Source organism: Lissotriton vulgaris, chromosome 3_1, assembly GCF_964263255.1.
Source record: "Lissotriton vulgaris chromosome 3_1, aLisVul1.2, whole genome shotgun sequence".
Classification (NCBI taxonomy): domain Eukaryota; kingdom Metazoa; phylum Chordata; class Amphibia; order Caudata; family Salamandridae; genus Lissotriton; species Lissotriton vulgaris.
Genome location: NC_141689.1, coordinates 795,307,790 through 795,327,296, shown reverse-complemented (window position 1 = coordinate 795,327,296; position 19,507 = coordinate 795,307,790). Strand labels below are relative to the sequence as shown.

General features: G+C 47.2%; 1 protein-coding gene across 1 annotated transcript in view; it reads right to left on the bottom strand.

The window, feature by feature from the left end:
• The window catches only part of MEGF10 (multiple EGF like domains 10), a 302,219-nt gene that overhangs the window by 42,905 nt on the left and 239,807 nt on the right, over positions 1 to 19,507 (bottom strand). Inside the window, exon 14 of the mRNA XM_086961113.1 lies at positions 342 to 488. Coding sequence (XP_086817239.1) covers positions 342 to 488 — 147 coding nt within the window. The remainder of the gene's footprint in view (positions 1 to 341; positions 489 to 19,507) is intronic.

The following is a 19,507-nucleotide window of genomic DNA, read 5'->3' as shown; positions in this document are numbered from 1 at the left end:
TGAAAAGCAATTTCTCTAACATACTCTTATGGCGTTTGTATATCAGAAAAAAAGTATATATATTTTCAAATATTTACACATTTATATGATTCGGACACTTTTTGTTGCTCCATTAAAAAAATCACTATCTACAAATGCTTGAATTTTATTGAAATTACGAAGTGAAAATCAACATTTTAGCTAAATTCTGAAAGAACATAAATGTTCTAATTTTCCAGTGCAATCCAGGCAATAGTAACTTCTGTTTCACTGAACTGTTTCCCTCGACTTCATGAGAAATGCAAACTCAACAGAAAGATAACAAAGGAAGATAGATATCCAGCAATGAACGATTCACATACTTCTCTGGCACGTGTTGCCCCTATACCCGGGTGCGCACTCGCAGATGCCTTCGTCAGGGGAGCAGGATGCACCATTGTTGCAATTACAGGTCAGCGAACAGTTGGGCCCCCAGTGCCCTTCTGGACACACGCTGTCACAGTGAATACCTGTGGAGAAGAGAGACAAAGGTATATCAGCTGGGGTCAATTGAATGACTGGTCCTGAAATTTGTGGATATGAAAATTGGGAGCCCCTTGCTGAATAATTAATCTTTTTTTATACTTGACAACAGATTCGAAATTGGATGTTCTTTAAGCATGCTGCATTATGTAATACTTGACAACAGGGTAGGTCCAAAAAAGTCGACTTTTCAGGTATCAATAATAAAGCAATTGTCTGCAAGATGATATGACTTCTAACTCTCATGATCTCAAAGAAAATGTAATAATTTGCTCTAGATGTTGAACGCATCACAGGAAATTGAATCACATGATATAGGATTCTGTTGATGTCACTCAGGGCCGGACTGGGAATGCAAACCAGCCAAGGCAATTACGTCGGACAGGCCGGTGGGGGTGGGCTTTGGGGGAGGTGCTGGTGGGAAACACTGCTGCTGCTCTTTTGTTACAGGGGGGCGATATTGCAGCACTGCTGAAAAACCGCCCCCCAGTAGCAAAAACAGCCCGATCAGTCCAAAACCAGCCCCCACACTTCCAGCCCAACAGGAAAATGCCTGGTGCCCGCTACAGCCAGTCCGGCCCCGATGTCACTGGATGACAACGAAGGAGCAGTATCAGGACTGAATACTTCTTCATTCCACAATGTGGTCATCACAATTCCTCACAAATGTTTCCAGCCGTAATTTCCAACAAATGTGCACACCAAGAGTTCCACACAAATGGTCTTACCATGAACTGTGCTGAAGATAATCATGCTCATAATAAATGATCCCAAACTAGATCTTCCATATATTTTTCACCCACTGCCACATGGTGAATTCTACACAAATATATTTGATGTGAATCCGCTATAAATGTGGTCACCATGAACTCCTCCAAAGTATATTCACCATAAATCCTTCTAACCCACTTAAAAAAGCAGTACAGATTAATCCCCACAAATCTTTGCCTGAATTATCCATAAATGTACTTGCCATGAATTTCCCACAAAGCTTCTCAGTACACAGTGTCCATAATTTCCTCAGGTATGCTATGTACATACATTATTAATGATGTTGGCTGCTGAGTGTGAATTCTTTACAAATATACTTGCAGTCGATTTCCACAAAAGTGTGTACCATAAATTGGGCACAAATACACAATAGTTAATTACAAATCCACTCTCCATGGCCCTGACTGGACATGATCAGCTTCAGGATTCTGCAGGTGCAGAAATAATTTGTTTGTGCTTTTAGAGCAGCCACTGATGCAATCTTATTTGTCCATCGGTGCTGTACAACTATGAGAGGCACAAGATATTCAGGCATGAAGCCACCCCCTCCAATGTGAGAAGAGAAGAGATAGTGTTGTGTGGCAGACAGCTACCTAGGCACAGGTGGGAATTTGGGGACTGCCACACAATCTGCAGTTTTTGTGAGTGACACTGTGGAAAGTCGGGTGCAACAACTTTTGTAATGCTTTGCACCCCTTGGGGTTAGGGAAACACTTCTCTTGCACACTATGTGCACTCAATAAAGTGACCATCATGCATGCAGTGGGTTCAGAGAGAGAGAGATGACTGACATGCACACTGTGTGCACTAACATATATGGATGTATCGCACACACCGCGTAGGTGGTAGGATGAATATATGAAGACTGCTCTCATGAAGAGATATGGAAGGCTCACTATTGGCCCTGTCCACCAAAAAACTCGTACATATGTACATTAAGATATATACCTACAAGGGACTGCAGATGCACTACTTTTTGGTATTCTAAAACATTCCCAGAAGTACACCTGATAAGTTGTTTTCTTTGTCAATAGGGCCCACTGTGTACGTAATTGTCCAGACACCCCATGTAAATTGTGGAAGGGTGTCTTTAGTCTCTCCAGGGGCAGGAGCCTTGGTGCATAGTCCCTTGTTTGTGTCACCACAAAGTGAAGGAGGGCCGGACGTGGAGTCATCAGGTGGCGCCCGGGATGGGTGCATTTAAGGCATCGAGAGGTGGGGATCGGCCTCTTTTTCTCTCCACCACACTCCAGCTCTCGGCAGGCATTATCCCACACCCACACCTGGAGAAAGGCAAAATTGGCAGAATTTCTAGCATCAGAAAATGGGGACTACCCAAATGTTTGGACTGATTTACTGAACTGACCCCTTGGAGGGGTGTTGATTTGTGTGGGCACTGGGCAGGCAGGAAGGGGGGTGGGTGAGGCTGACCTGCTGGTGGTCCTGGATCTTTCTGCCCTACCCCGGGATGCCTGGAGTTTAACATTCTGAGGGGCTTTGCCTGATGACAGGTGCCCTGGCGGGGACGGAGCGCTAGGAGCTGGGTACGGAACTGCGGTTATTGCCCATCCCTCTGTGTGATGGGGGAAGTTTCTACTGAGGTATGCTTGCCAATAATCTCCCGGATGCCCTTGGTTGAGGGCATGGGCGAGTGTTATGGCATAGTGGCCTTGTGGCAGTTTGCATCCTGAGTGTTACGCTGTAATGGAAAGCTGAGACAATCGTTGTTTCCTTGTACAATCCATGAGCTGTTTTTGCTGATCTGTCGTCCCCTATTCTCATAACAACAATATCTGCTTAACTATGGTTATCATTTCTCACTGATACTATGTTTGTATGTGAATAAAAGGCTACACCTTGGTTGAACCATGTGAATCGCTGTTGTCTCTCTCTTTCTCTTTGTGAGTCGTTGCAGGGGGGGGGGGGGCAGCGACTTGCATGTTACACAGCGCTGGGGAGTTTGCCTGTGACGTACGTCTGAGCCAGTAGTGCCCTGGATGAGAGTTTAGAGACAATTCATTCCCCTGCTTGAAATTAAGTGGCAGGTGTGACAAATTTGAGGCCCTTTTTGCGAACAGCTGGCTTTTGCTGAGACAAAAACAGGGCCAGAACCAAAACAATTTATATCCATGCATTTATGGAAATGTTCACTTTTCTGTGGGAAACAAACTTCTAATCCGGAGCCAATGTGTGGAGTCCTAATACTGAGTGGGAACAGCTGCAGTATATGTCAGCCAAAGCATGAACTTTTCGTCAAACGGAAAACAATGGCGGGAGCTGCACGAGGAGGAAAAAGCCAATGAGTTAATTCAGGCAGTAGGGACCAGCCCACTGAGTGGGCCAATGGGCTGGGGCAGTCACTAAGCATCAGTGAAACGAGTGCATCAGTGAAACAGGGTGCCACTTACCACAGTCTGCAAAGTTTCGTCAACGTCTCTTTAAATCCCTATGTCTCCCATACTGCACCACTCATAAAGCTACTGAAATTGGGATCCTCGCAACACATACACATTTTAATGTTATTTCACCCACAGCTGGTGGCCCCACATCACAAAGCGTTTTCTGTAATATAGTAATAAGTTTGACTCGAGTCTTAGGTGTCAATTACACCTGCATTTTTAGTACAACATATATAACAAGCTTACTCATGAGATAAAGCTGTGTGAATGCGTCTATGAGAAAGTATGTCTTACTCCTGTAGATTCATAAATGAGTCACTTCTAAGCCTGGAGTAAGTCACAATTACGCACAAAAAGCTTTGTGAATCAGAGGTTGGGGTGAATATGTCCTAAAATGTGCTCAGTTAACTGATTTGTGAGCGGTAATAAAAGAGTTTCATTTAGGATTGTGTGCTAATGCATTTTATCGAAAATATTCGAGGATTAAAATGGTAAATGTGTAATAAAATGTAAAGAAGTATATACATTTCATACATTTTCTATTGCGTGCTGTTTAAACTGGACTACATACGAAATAAATGCAATGTGGGAACGATTTTTGGCTGTATTGTACGCGCCACTGTAAAAGCAGTGGCATGACAAACACCCTTGCAGCCCCTGTGGTGCGGGACCCCCGAACTCTGTGGGCCCCCTCCAGCACTGGGAAGCCCCTGGCCAGACAGATCCAGGCTGGGTCTCGAGCACGTGGAGCCCGTGCATGTACTTTGCAAGGGGGCATTCTAAAGTTTCGTTACGCCACTGTGTAAAAGTGTTTCTATTCATCACTTTTTGTAAACTTCATTGTGACGCCGTAAGTGGGACAGGTATGCCCAGACATGGGTCAAGCTATACCTGAGAGACGTGCAATAATAAGGGTGAAATCAGCCTTGGGTTGCTTGTGTTTCCGTGCAGAGAGTTCCTGGCCTGACACTTCTGGCAGGACATTTCCCATGCAGTAGGCCCAGTACTGATTTGCATATGCCTGGGTCCAAACTGAGGTGACATGGAGGGCAAAAGAACGATGGACTGGGATGCAGTTCCCAGTAATTACCATGGGCAAAGTTTAATTCAAGCATTCCATCCATCACTTTTTGTATACTTCATTGTAAAAGGGTTAAATACAATAAGCACTTTTCTGATTCTGATCTATTTCAGAGTGCTCAGTAGATTACAGTGTTTCAGAAGAATAATTCTGGCACCTTATTTGGATCGATTTCCAGAACTCATTCTCCACCTACATATCCACTTCGCCGCGGCAGACATTCCGACGGGGTGTGGCCGAATCCGACGCGTGCGCAGATCACGCACACGCCAACCGTGACGTCGGACGGCCGGGGGCCGTCCGTCGTATCGAAAAGGATGTAATCAGTACTGTAATAACGCCAAAATATAAAAAAACTATGAACCCTTTTCTTTGAGAATGGCGCATTGTTTTTTATGGAATTATATATTTTAGGTCTCTCCAGTCACATGTAATAAAACAAAATCATAGATAACGCATACATCCATGTATAGAGGGGCACTTGGTCAGCCTTCTTCATCCGCTGACCTGTTGTACGGTTATCCACATTTTGCCACATCATATAACCCGGGGCAGGTGCTGTGGAAAATTAATACAAACCTGGTGAACATTATCGGCGCCATCTTGCCCCTTTCCAAGCCCATTCGTGCGCGTAAGCGGCAGCCATTTTGAGCACCATGGCCTCCCTGCCCCTCGCTGATAGCCAGCGCGTCTCTCCCTCTCTCTTAACCTCGCAAGCATCCCCCCGCACACTGACAACCCCCGCTCTCTCATGCCTTGGGTCATAAACCCCTCTTCAGCGCAGCTTCACCACGGAATCCCATCCTGTTCCCAGCGCGACACCTCCCCTCATTCCTTTCATGGCCTCAGATCCTTTTGATGCAAACCCCTTTTCCTGTGTCCCCGTTTGTCTTCCTTGTTCCCAGGCCGCCACCTGGCCCTGCGGATACTGTTTATTACCCCGTACAGTAGGAAGCTTCCCCTCCCCATCAAAAGACCCTCGAGCCGATCAAAGCCCCCACCCTATGAGATCCGATCAACCCCATGCATTCCGTGAATCAGCGGAATGCCCTGCTGTGCGACAACCATCACCTGTTGTGACCGGGGTGGGGAATCCAACTGTAAATGTATGTGGGATCGGGCCTGAAGGGGAGATTCCGAGGATGTTCTTTCAACTATCAACGTGTTGCGAGAATGTGTTATGTGCAATAAAGGTCATAAACCCTAGTATAAGAGGCCAGGCCTCAGAGATGTGGTTAGAGCACCTCGTGACGATACTTGCTGTCTGAATTGATGTGTTCTCCTCCGGAGAAAATAAAATCCTCGTTTCCTGCCTTCCAGTCTCCAGCGCCTGCTTCTTCATTGATTAACATTGGTGGGTCATAGAGGCGATACCGCCGGGCAACATAAAAGGGTCTTTGGTTACTGGTTGTCTTTGAAACCCCTTTTTAACAATTGGCGTCCCAAACGTGGGGCCCATCAGCGACTCGTGGATCCAGTGGGAGAGGTCCTGACGACAGAGTGAACGACTGCAACGATCGGAAGGTACCCTGTCCGATAGACCCTCGTCTGACAGCCGATCATCCGAACTTCACTGGTTCCGAACAGACCTCTCTCGAGTGATCTGCGGTCCTGACTGGGAACCATCAGGAGTGCCACGAGAAGTACGAAGAGAAGAGGACGATCGGGCGCTGGATTCGGAAGACAAGAAACTGTCCATGCCGTCCGGGTAAGGTCGTGTAAACACGACAAATTGCGAAAGTGATTGATAATTGAAAGTGATTGATAATTGATGAGAAAATACTAGTATTACTTTTTGTTAATTTATTTGGAGATTCACTGTCTGCAAATGGAGAAACAACAGGCTCTCCCTTTATAAACAGCGAAGGATAGGTACGCACCCGTCGGACCTATCTTTCTCCCCCACTGAACAATTGCCCCCTCCCCCCATTGATTAACTGTTATAGATTGTTTTCTGGAGATTCTCTGTCTGCAAACAGGGAAGAATAGGTCCCCTCTTTACAGATAGTGAAAGGGTAGGTGACGCGAACCTTTGCGAGCCTACTTATTCTCCCCATTGACCATATTGATTTTTTATTTTCGACCTAACATTGATTGCTCAAGATTGGTTCATGAGGTATTCACTGCCTGCAAACAACGTAGAATAGAAATATTCTGTCTAGTCTTTGCGCGCAGTGATAAGATAGGTAGTGCTGACTATTATCCCCATTGTGATCCGTCATGCCTGTCTTCTCCCCACTGGTTAGTAGCCTGTTTAGCCCGGACCGCTTATTAGAGATGAACCATCCGGCTCCGCTGGAAGGCACCCCTAATAAGGACATGTTCATGAAGCATGGATTAATCGCTATAGCCTATAGTGAGCTGTGGCATAAATATACGAAAAAGGATCGAGAAAGTCAGTGGCCACTGAGAGGATCCTTCGATCTTGACAAAATAGAAACGGTAGAAATAGCCCTTCGTAGGAATGAAACAACACCTATTATGCTCGATAGTCTCGGTATGTGGCGCAAAGAAGCCACGCGACGAAGGGAAGGCGACGAATTCAGAAAAGGTGAAGGGACACGACGGACAACCCTCCAAACGTCTAGTAGGCAAAGGGAAGGGCCAGCGATGGCACAGTTCCGAGGAGTAGACATGAAAAGGGAACGGTGTAAAGGGATGTGCCGACAAGTCAACCCCGGGACACGACGACCCGAAGGTAATCCCCCGACACTATGCACAGGACGAACAGATTTAAAACAAAACCAATGTGCTTTCTGTAAATGTCTCGGGCACTGGAAAGCCCAATGCCCGACTCTGCAGAGCATAGGTAAGAACGGAGGGTCTACAGAAAGAACAGGCCGACAAAAAGGGAAAAGACGCGAGATAAAAACCAATCAGACTAGTGCAGACAGGACAGACAGAACCACCCCGTTTGATTATGCTCGATGGCACCGATTTCGTCAGACCAATTTTAACGACATGTTAGAGTTCTGGGACTGATTGCTCTCTGTTGCTCCCCCACTCTGAAAAACAAACACAACTGCAGGCCAGTGTAAACAACCCCCCGTTAGAGAAAAGACTCAAGGAAGCCAAGCGTCTATTATATAACTTAGGATTTAATTACGGTAAAGAAAACACACAACCAACAGTAAATAGAATAACTAGTAGAATTCTCTAAAAAACAAACTTGACTAATAGGAAAAATACAAAACATATTATGCTCACTCCGGAAGTCCTCGAAATGTAACAGTTCGATGGTCCCGCCCATCCGAAACACATAGCACGTGTGGGGCGGGGCCTGCCAGCAGCCATGAGCCAAAAGAGATCGCCGGCGAGAAGGTCCTGGAGGCTCCACAAAGCAGGCAATGAAATGGTCTTCCCATACTACCCTTCCAGGGATGGCGTCCCCCGGGCCGCGAGTAGGGAGGGGGCGGATGCAAATGACCCCCTCCCTCGTATCTCCTGGTCCGGCCATCACGAATTCCTCCATCGAGCGGATGCAAGGTGGGCAGGGAGGAAGAGGCGACGCGGACGAGCCTCTTCCACCTCCACAGGTAGGAGGCTTCCCTGCCCTGGTCCGGCGCCGATGTCCTCCAGCCGGGCGACGGCTATATACCTACGCTGCACAGGACACATAATGCCCGACTGGTATATTTCCTTAGCACAGGACATACAATGCCCGACGCACATGTATTTACGCAGCACGGGACATACAATGCCCGACTGGTATACTTGCATAGTACAGGACACACAATGTCTGATGGGTCTACTTGAATAACATCGGACGCACGATGGTCCCCCAAGAGTCGGAATCAGGGGTGTAGGGTGGTCATCATGTGCACCCCTGATTCAAAGGGACGGCGTAGGATGCGCCGGGAGAGGAAGGCGGCACGGACGAGCCTCCCTCACCTCCCCAGACGAAGGCTCCACTGCTGCACCCTGGCGCCCCGAACCAAAATGTCCTGCTCCAGCAGCATGATGCTCTGTCTTTCGCCATCACAAGAAGTTTCTTCCACTCCTGATGGATACGGCGAAGGGTGGCCGCCGCAGGGTCTCAAAATGGCGTCTGGGCCCTCGAAAGGCGGGTCTAGGCCGCTGGAGTAACTTTGTCCGAAATTGCAACTCGGGCACTTGACCACCTGGGCATAGGCCCCCACCATCGACAAACATCCCTTCGACTTTGAAGATTCTACCAAAGTCCCAAGAGCCCTCAGCCCCTTCAGGCTTCCGGTAGGGAACAGCTGCATTGATCTCTAATGAAATAACCACGGCACAGCAACAAGATGGCGGTGCTCTCGTGTCTGCTTCAGCTTCCGTCTGAACCGCCCAGGAACATTATGGGCTAACGAACTCGAACAAGTTCCGGCTGAACATCAACATGACCCGGTAAGAAAGACTCTACCCCCTCCCTCTCTTGATTGACGGTCCACACCACCAGCCCCTCTGTTAGCACAGTTTTCTTTTGAACTGCCGAAAGGGACCCTGGTCCAACCGCCAATCGTCGGGGATATTTTTTTTCCTCTGGTGCTACTTCCGGACTAAACCGGCCTCGCCCAAAATGGCGCCGGTATCAATGGAAACTAACGGATGCCTCGTGGTGTTCCTTAGCTAATGAAACTTGATGTACTAAGATATATATACGAACCATTGTGCACTCGATGAGAAAGGGAGGAGGGTTCACTTGGCGAACGTTTGAGAGGGGTTCCGTAAAAATGTTGATTTCAATGAACGATTTATTTTTGATATTTATTGTAACTGGTACATAACGTCGCTTATGATGCACACCCACGGTTTACATCTAGGAAATGTGATTCCGATGAGCTTGACTGTGTTTCCATTTATGAACTGAAATGCCCCTGATTCCCTCGTCACGCAATGAAATGTTTTTAGTTACTTGCAAATAATAAATTAGGCCTTTTTTACATGTTCTTGTGCTACAAAATAACCCCCTACTGTATGTGCTTCCATCGACGACATGTCAGGCCAAAATATGATTGCGCTCTCACATTTTACGTACTGAATGATTATACAAATAAAGGTCTTAAAAACTATGAATAGGCATCGCATACTTTTGTAAATGCGGGTATCGGTGGGAGGGTTTTTCTGTGCGCAACCGTTCTGCTCTTTTTTTAAGGTTATCCGAGAAATGGTTGTTCGGCCCCGGATTGATGATCGAATCACAGGTATGATACGTTGCCTCCAAAATATGCGACTAAGCTCAGGAACTAACGTATGAAGAAGGACCTTGACTTCTGAGAATGGGTAAAGTAAAGCGGGGTGATTGATAAAATGTTATTAAGATATGGTGGTCGAAGGTACTAAGGTACAGGGTTGACCGAAGAACTGATATGCCTTAGAACATCACAGCTTTGGGAATGATTTAAGGATCCCGATGGCCAGATACATCTACAAAACCGGGTACCTCGCGCTAAGGCACCTCTGATTCCTCTTTTTAGTGTTTCCCTACACACGATCCTTAATGCCATCCTCGAACCTCCCCATGAACCACCTATCACATTGCCCGCCCCCCCTTGACTTCGGAAACCAAGACCCTAAGGGATTATATCCCGAAGAGATAAGTACGAGTATGCGGTAAGTAAAGGACTTTCGTGCCCGTACATTTGATGTGTTCGAATGTTGTCCCCCCACCTCCCCCTTTCCCTCCTTTTTTTCCTCTGCAGGTTACATTAGAATCCCGATTAGAGTATCGTAAGGGATCTGGAGCCACGTCACGCCCGATGCATGAAAACGGACTAACGCTGCAAGACGACATAAAAAGACGCCCTACCCAATGCGCGACCTTTTTGTACCTGACCTAATGCTCTTCCGTCCCAAAACTGCATGCTTTCTACATCCTAACACAGACCCGAAACGTCTAACGTTGGGTAACGCACTGAATAGCCCAAACAATACACGGTCATTCTCCATGCCACACGTGTACTATTTGGCCTATTGTTACTTACTCTCTCTCTCTCTCTCTCTCTCTCTCTCTCTCTCTCTCTCTCTCACTCTCTCTCTCTCTCTCTCTCTCTCTCTCTCTCTTTCACCCCTCCACACTTTCCCTCTTCCTAGTGACTGGCACCTAATTGGCGAACCTGGTGCACCTCCTGATTGGCCCCAAATACCACAAGTATTTGCACAAATTCGTCCTAAATAAAATTGTATCGGTACCACGTTACTACCTCTCCTTTTCTACTAAAATATGGATGAAATTTAAATTGACCGAAAGGAAAAGGACAGGTAAGACAACTAAGGTTCTCTAAATTTGACCCACAGCCAGGGAACTATTTGTCGGTGGCTTCTATGATAAAATATGTCTGTGGTAATGCGACCATCCCCATTCCAAATTATCTCCACACCCCAAACAGTAAGAAGTGATCGAGACACCCCCGTCTTTCCAAAATGCCCCCAGTTTGGTATCAGCTGCCCTGAACGAGAGCCTGAAAAACGCCCCCTGCTCCAATTCACTGTGTTCCTAATTGTTTTCCATAAGATCCCACCTTCCCCGAGGATAAGTTTAATAATTATTGCAAACTACCCCCCGAGTTTTTGTAGTAACCAGGTTGCGAGGATTTATATAGAAAGTTAGAAAGATGTATGCAAAGTTAAAAATTAGATCGAAAATCGAAAGAACTTGTTGCAGTAAGCCTTGTTGAAAATAAGATGTTTTGATGTAATGAAGACTTGTTTAGCCTATGTTCACCCCTCAGAAGGGTGCCTATCAGACTGTGGTGAATAGCACGTTGCATTTTTTTTCGTAAAATACAAGACCCTGAAGACCAGCCTAGCCTTGCAAGACTCGTACTAGGGAAATGGGTCTCTACCAGAGGAACTGACATCTACTATAATAGACGTATGCAATAAATGAGTACCAGACCTCGTACCTATTACAAATGAACGTAATAATCATCAAAGCGCCAAAGAATTAGCCAACAAAAGGAAGTTGTAAGGAATCCAGCAAACCCATCGTCAATTGTTTATACGTTAGCCGCAAAAATCTCAAATGTAGCGAATGCTTACCCCAGTTGCTTGGTGTTGGGAGAGAAATAGATTTATGTAATTACCTTCTTCTGCAAAATCTCTAAAGCCTGTCTTTTCAAAACTCATTTAAGGGTATCACTGTCGGAGGAGAAAGAGACCGGATGTGGGAGCACGCGGCCTGACTACGGATTGTGGAACATCAGCGACGGAGGCCGAGGCGAGACCACAGCAGTAAGGAGTCGCAGGACGGGGCACTGTTTCAGACAAAGCTAAGGAAAGGGCTGACCTGAAGCCCCTGCTCTATGATCGACGTGTGCCAAAAAGTCCCCGCTCTTTGAACGTGGTTACGGACCCGCCTGTCGCAAACTCTCCGTCCCCCTGATCTGTTCCCGACTTGGCCCTGCTCCATCCCCTCCTCCGACCTACCATAAGGACTGTTCACACCCACACCTTTCCACCTAAACTTCCAAGTTCCTCCAAATCCTACTGAGCTACCCAGAGAAGAGTACTCCCTGCGTCAGAAGGGAGGGAGCTCCGACTAAGTAGACCACGAACTATGTTAATCTTAGAACGGTGACCTAGAACTCCACCAAGGGTCGCCTCTAAAGAGAAGATGAACGAAATATGTGGTCCTACCCGCTGCCGAACGCCTCGAAGATGATGGAAGCAACAGGAAATGCCCACCACAGAGACTCAAGAAACAAACAGATCTCACAATTCTGGAACAATTGCATTTTTCATTGCAAATCTATGCTCTGCGTTACGGAAGAAGATGCACCTGCTCCAAAACCGTAACGCATTTCTCCTACGAGGTCTGACGAAAACCAAACAAAATGCACCCCTACCCGCAGACCCCCAACGACTCAATCCACATGAACATTTCCGTTGATAGGTAATCCAGGTGCTCAACAGTGCCGACAGAAGACGACAAAAGACAACGAGAACTCTGATATTTTTTACTGTATCTCCTTTCTCTCCCAATCACCATTGGACTAACTATGCTCCCGCCGAATACAAAAAGGACTTACTTATATGATAACTTACCAGCTCCTATTTCGAATGACTATAAGTACCTATGATCTGTACCCAACGCCCTCACTACGTAATTCTAGTCTGATATTACATTACGATGATTTTTTTTTCTACAACCAACTTAACGATGAACCTGCTTACTAGATGATGAGATTTTTCAATGTGACGTTTATAATATGATGTAAATGTACAGTTCCTTTGCCTAAGTCCTCCCTCCCTTACTTATGATCGCTGCATATAGGTATAGATAGGAAATAGGCCAGCAAGATGTCTTGAAAATGTTAAAGGGAGGACTGTGGAAAATTAATACAAACCTGGTGAACATTATCGGCGCCATCTTGCCCCTTTCCAAGCCCATTCGTGCGCGTAAGCGGCAGCCATTTTGAGCACCATGGCCTCCCTGCCCCTCGCTGATAGCCAGCGCGTCTCTCCCTCTCTCTTAACCTCGCAAGCATCCCCCCGCACACTGACAACCCCCGCTCTCTCATGCCTTGGGTCATAAACCCCTCTTCAGCGCAGCTTCACCACGGAATCCCATCCTGTTCCCAGCGCGACACCTCCCCTCATTCCTTTCATGGCCTCAGATCCTTTTGATGCAAACCCCTTTTCCTGTGTCCCCGTTTGTCTTCCTTGTTCCCAGGCCGCCACCTGGCCCTGCGGATACTGTTTATTACCCCGTACAGTAGGAAGCTTCCCCTCCCCATCAAAAGACCCTCGAGCCGATCAAAGCCCCCACCCTATGAGATCCGATCAACCCCATGCATTCCGTGAATCAGCGGAATGCCCTGCTGTGCGACAACCATCACCTGTTGTGACCGGGGTGGGGAATCCAACTGTAAATGTATGTGGGAACGGGCCTGAAGGGGAGATTCCGAGGATGTTCTTTCAACTATCAACGTGTTGCGAGAATGTGTTATGTGCAATAAAGGTCATAAACCCTAGTATAAGAGGTCAGGCCTCAGAGATGTGGTTAGAGCACCTCGTGACGATACTTGCTGTCTGAATTGATGTGTTCTCCTCCGGAGAAAATAAAATCCTCGTTTCCTGCCTTCCAGTCTCCAGCGCCTGCTTCTTCATTGATTAACATTGGTGGGTCATAGAGGCGATACCGCCGGGCAACATAAAAGGGTCTTTGGTTACTGGTTGTCTTTGAAACCCCTTTTTAACAGTGCCAGCTCACTTCAGTCATTGCCTCTGCTGCACAATGCATCATCGATTCAGAAAAGGGGGTGGTGATGAACAGAGTGTCTGAATTAAGCAGACCACTCTTACCCAGTCCAAAGATCAGGGCTTGATCCATCACCGTTATTTAGCTCACTGCACCATCCCAGCTCAGAACGTGGCTATATGCAAATTAGTCTGTCCCTTGCCCAGTGCATCATGGGAACAGGGCAGACCAAACTACCAAGCCAATTCTTCACCAGAAAGGAGACAAGCTTCCGGGGACAGGTTTCTGGAATTTCAGCCGTCGTCGGCCCGGCTTGCTTGAATCCTGATGGTGCAGTGAGCTAGGGACTCATGTCTGAGTATACCCTGCCACACCTATAGTGGTCAAAAACGATTCAGAAAAGGGGGTGGTGATGAACAGAGTGTCTGAATTAAGCAGACCACTCTTACCCAGTCCAAAGATCAGGGCTTGATCCATCACCGTTATTTAGCTCACTGCACCATCCCAGCTCAGAACCTGGCTATATGCAAATTAGTCTGTCCCTGGCCCAGTGCATCATGGGAACAGGGCAGACCAAACTACCAAGCCAATTCTTCACCAGAAAGGAGACAAGCTTCCGGGGACCGGTTTCTGGCATTTCAGCCGTCGTCGGCCGGCTTGCTTGAATCCTGATGGTGCAGTGAGCAAGGGACTCATGTCTGAGTATACCCTGCCACAGCTATAGTGGCCAAAAACGATTCAGAAAAGGAGGTAGTGATGAACAGAGTGTCTAAATTAAACAGACCACTCTTACCCAGTCCAAAGATCAGGGCTTGATCCATCACCGTTATTTAGCTCACTGCCCCATCCCAGCTCAGAACCTGGCTATATGCAAATTAGTCTGTCCCTGGCCCAGTGCATCATGGGAACAGGGCAGACCAAACTACCAAGCCAATTCTTCACCAGAAAGGAGACAAGCTTCTGGGGACCGGTTTCTGGCATTTCGGCCGTCGTCGGCCCGGCTTGCCTGAATCCTGATGGTGCAGTGAGCAAGGGACTCATGTCTGAGTATACCCTGCCACACCTATAGTGGCCAAAAACGATTCAGAAAAGGGGGTGGTGATGAACAGAGTGTCTAAATTAAGCAGACCACTCTTACCCAGTCCAAAGATCAGGGCTTGATCCATCACCGTTTTTTAGCTCACTGCACCATCCCAGCTCAGAACCTGGCTATATGCAAATGAGTCTGTCTCTGGCCCAGTGCATCATGGGAACAGGGCAGACCAAACTACCAAGCCAATTCTTCACCAGAAAGGAGACAAGCTTCCGGGGACCGGTTTCTGGCATTTCGGCCGTCGTCGGCCCGGCTTGCTTGAATCCTGATGGTGCAGTGAGCAAGGGACTCATGTCTGAGTATACCCTGCCACACCTATAGTGGCCAAAAACGATTCAGAAAAGGGGGTGGTGATGAACAGAGTGTCTGAATTAAGCAGACCACTCTTACCCAGTCCAATGATCAGGGCTTGATCTATCACCGTTATTTAGCTCACTGCACCATCCTAGCTCAGAACCTGGCTATATGCAAATTAGTCTGTCCCTGGCCCAGTGCATCATGGGAACAGGGCAGACCAAACTACCAAGCTAATTCTTCACCAGAAAGGAGACAAGCTTCCGTGGACCGGTTTCTGGCATTTCGGCCGTCGTCGGCCCGGCTTGCTTGAATCCTGATGGTGCAGTGAGCAAGGGACTCATGTCTGAGTATACCCTGCCACACTTATAGTGGCCAAAAACGATTCAGAAAAGGGGGTGGTGATGAACCGAGTGTCTGAATTAAGCAGACCACTCTTACCCAGTCCAAAGATCAGGGCTTGATCCATCACCGTTATTTAGCTCACTGCATCATCCCAGCTCAGAACCTGGCTATATGCAAATTAGCCTGTCCCTGGCCCAGTGCATAATGGGAACAGGGCAGACCAAACTACCAAGCCAATTCTTCACCAGAAAGGAGACAAGCTTCCGGGGACCGGTTTCTGGCATTTCAGCCGTCGTCGGCCCGGCTTGCTTGAATCCTGATGGTGCAGTGAGCAAGGGACTCATGTCTGAGTATACCCTGCCACACCTATAGTGGCCAAAAACGATTCAGAAAAGGAGGTAGTGATGAACAGAGTGTCTGAATTAAACAGACCACTCTTACCCAGTCCAAAGATCAGGGCTTGATCCATCACCGTTATTTAGCTCACTGCACAATCCCAGCTCAGAACCTGGCTATATGCAAATTAGTCTGTCCCTGGCCCAGTGCATCATGGGAACAGGGCAGACCAAACTACCAAGCCAATTCTTCACCAGAAAGGAGACAAGCTTCTGGGGACCGGTTTCTGGCATTTCGGCCGTCGTCGGCCCGGCTTGCCTGAATCCTGATGGTGCAGTGAGCAAGGGACTCATGTCTGAGTATACCCTGCCACACCTATAGTGGCCAAAAACGATTCAGAAAAGGGGGTGGTGATGAACAGAGTGTCTAAATTAAGCAGACCACTCTTACCCAGTCCAAAGATCAGGGCTTGATCCATCACCGTTTTTTAGCTCACTGCACCATCCCAGCTCAGAACCTGGCTATATGCAAATGAGTCTGTCTCTGGCCCAGTGCATCATGGGAACAGGGCAGACCAAACTACCAAGCCAATTCTTCACCAGAAAGGAGACAAGCTTCCGGGGACCGGTTTCTGGCATTTCGGCCGTCGTCGGCCCGGCTTGCTTGAATCCTGATGGTGCAGTGAGCAAGGGACTCATGTCTGAGTATACCCTGCCACACCTATAGTGGCCAAAAACGATTCAGAAAAGGGGGTGGTGATGAACAGAGTGTCTGAATTAAGCAGACCACTCTTACCCAGTCCAATGATCAGGGCTTGATCTATCACCGTTATTTAGCTCACTGCACCATCCCAGCTCAGAACCTGGCTATATGCAAATTAGTCTGTCCCTGGCCCAGTGCATCATGGGAACAGGGCAGACCAAACTACCAAGCTAATTCTTCACCGGAAAGGAGACAAGCTTCCGTGGACCGGTTTCTGGCATTTCGGCCGTCGTCGGCCCGGCTTGCTTGAATCCTGATGGTGCAGTGAGCAAGGGACTCATGTCTGAGTATACCCTGCCACACTTATAGTGGCCAAAAACGATTCAGAAAAGGGGGTGGTGATGAACAGAGTGTCTGAATTAAGCAGACCACTCTTACCCAGTCCAAAGATCAGGGCTTGATCCATCACCGTTATTTAGCTCACTGCATCATCCCAGCTCAGAACCTGGCTATATGCAAATTAGCCTGTCCCTGGCCCAGTGCATAATGGGAACAGGGCAGACCAAACTACCAAGCCAATTCTTCACCAGAAAGGAGACAAGCTTCCGGGGACCGGTTTCTGGCATTTCAGCCGTCGTCGGCCCGGCTTGCTTGAATCCTGATGGTGCAGTGAGCAAGGGACTCATGTCTGAGTATACCCTGCCACACCTATAGTGGCCAAAAACGATTCAGAAAAGAGGGTGGTGATGAACAGAGTGTCTGAATTAAGCAGACCACTCTTACCCAGTCCAAAGATCAGGGCTTGATCCATCACCGTTATTTAGCTCACTGCACCATCCCAGGCAGTGTGCAAGTGGATTTTTCTAAGGCTGGTTAGAAAGCCTCAAGTGCAAAGGTTTTTGGCCTTGGTGGTGGGAGGGGGAGGAGGGAGGAGGGGGCACAACCCTTTTAAGAGTACTGATTGAGTGCCCTCATGTATGCCAATTTTAGTTGCACACTCTATGCAGTTAGTTAAGCTGGTCGCCAATGGTCGAACCTAGAGGGGTTGTTTTTTTGCGCTGGGAAACGTGTGGGAGTATGATGCATGAATAATTCTAGGCTGCAGTAGTATTCATGGCCAGGTACTGGTAATAAGCCCATTAGAATCATGTGTTTCAGTAGATTCTCTTGACGGTTCTCAGAACCGGATATATCCTTCTCTTATAGAACACTACATCTGCCAAAAAAACACCAGAGCATAATGTAGAGCAGGGACGTGTGGTGAGACCCCAGCAGTGATACATAATGACACTGAACGAGAGGGCAGACTTGCATAAGTCGGTTGTCATCCGGCCTCCCCTTCCACTCCCTGTACACAGCCACAACTCTCCCTGAAATGCTGGGTCACTGTTGTCAATGTTCACTGGGAAAAATGCCTGCGGTCCTAATTAGAAGTTCACATTATGGTTTGTGCCTGATTATGGACATGAGCCTAGGCCATGATGATTTTCTTTTATTTTGGATTCCAAACCTCCTCCGCCTTCCTCCAGCTGAGAAGTACCCGAGACAAAACACCAGACCAGCAATGTCCTTTGGGCTCCATCGCAGCTCTGCGTTTCGTAATGCCCACGTAACGCTCCTTAAAATCCTTTGTGCGCGCTGCATTTTTGCTGTTTTGTGAAAAGCTTAGCAGTAATCAGCTCAGTACTAATGAGACGCCTCCCCCAGCCTCCATTATGAAGGGAGACATTATTGCAGACTTCGAATTGTATTCGACCAGACTGTAACCCGCTACCTGCTGGAGCGGATGAGTGCGCAGCATAACAAGCAATGCGGACACCATCTTAACTGGGCGAGAGCCAATTCGGGTGTGCTTGGCCGACCGGTGTGTTTTTACACTTGACGCGTGGAACAGTGTCTTTCCTTAAAGTCACAGGTTCCAATGACAACAAACGTGGATAAAATGAGTACTAGCATTAAACAAGCTTTGAGTTCTAGGCTACAATGTTGCATATAATTCCAGAGTTATTGATACTCTGTGGCAAACCATGTTGTGCATACCAGTCCTTTCATCAGGTCCTTCAGGACAGGATTTGACTAATGCCAAATATTTTCCAGACCTCAAATTCCTGTTCTTTCGATTTCCAATCTCAAAGGCTCAAGTCCTATCCACTCTGTGCAATGTTAGGCTGAATCATACATCCGTTGAGCGACTGCTTCTTGCCACATTGTCCACACATGTATGGAATAGCAGTCAATGTCAAATACAACAGGTCTGTCTTTCACAAGCTGATGCAATGGATATTTTTTGTAATACTAGTATGTGCCACCAGCATAAAAGAGAAGGAAGTAAAGAAAACATGGCCATGTGCTTGCAATAACATTGTAATTAAAAATCACATCTATTTTAAAATAGAAAAGTATGTGTGTTTGTTGACAGGCAGGAGAGCTTAGACCTTGCATAGAAACCGTTTTTAGTTCGCATCAGATGAAAATATGGTTCTTAATAGCAAAAACATTCTATTGACTTTGAATGACTGTAACCAGAGGACACGGTCTAAATTTACACGAATGACAAAAAATAAAATAAAAGAATAAAGAATGGAAAGAAAAAAGGATAAGCAAGGTTTGAGGCTAATTCAAGATTTTACTCAGGCAAACATGACATTCATTTGGACGTTTCTGTTAGTCAAAGAACGCAGACAAGCCCAGTCCCCACTCAGAGTGGGAAGACAGTGTAGACGAAAAGTGATCTCCAGCTTGTCCCCACAATTTAGAAATAATAGCAGATCCTCGCTGCACAACCAACCCTACCTCTAACTGAAGTTTCCCAAAAATCCAAA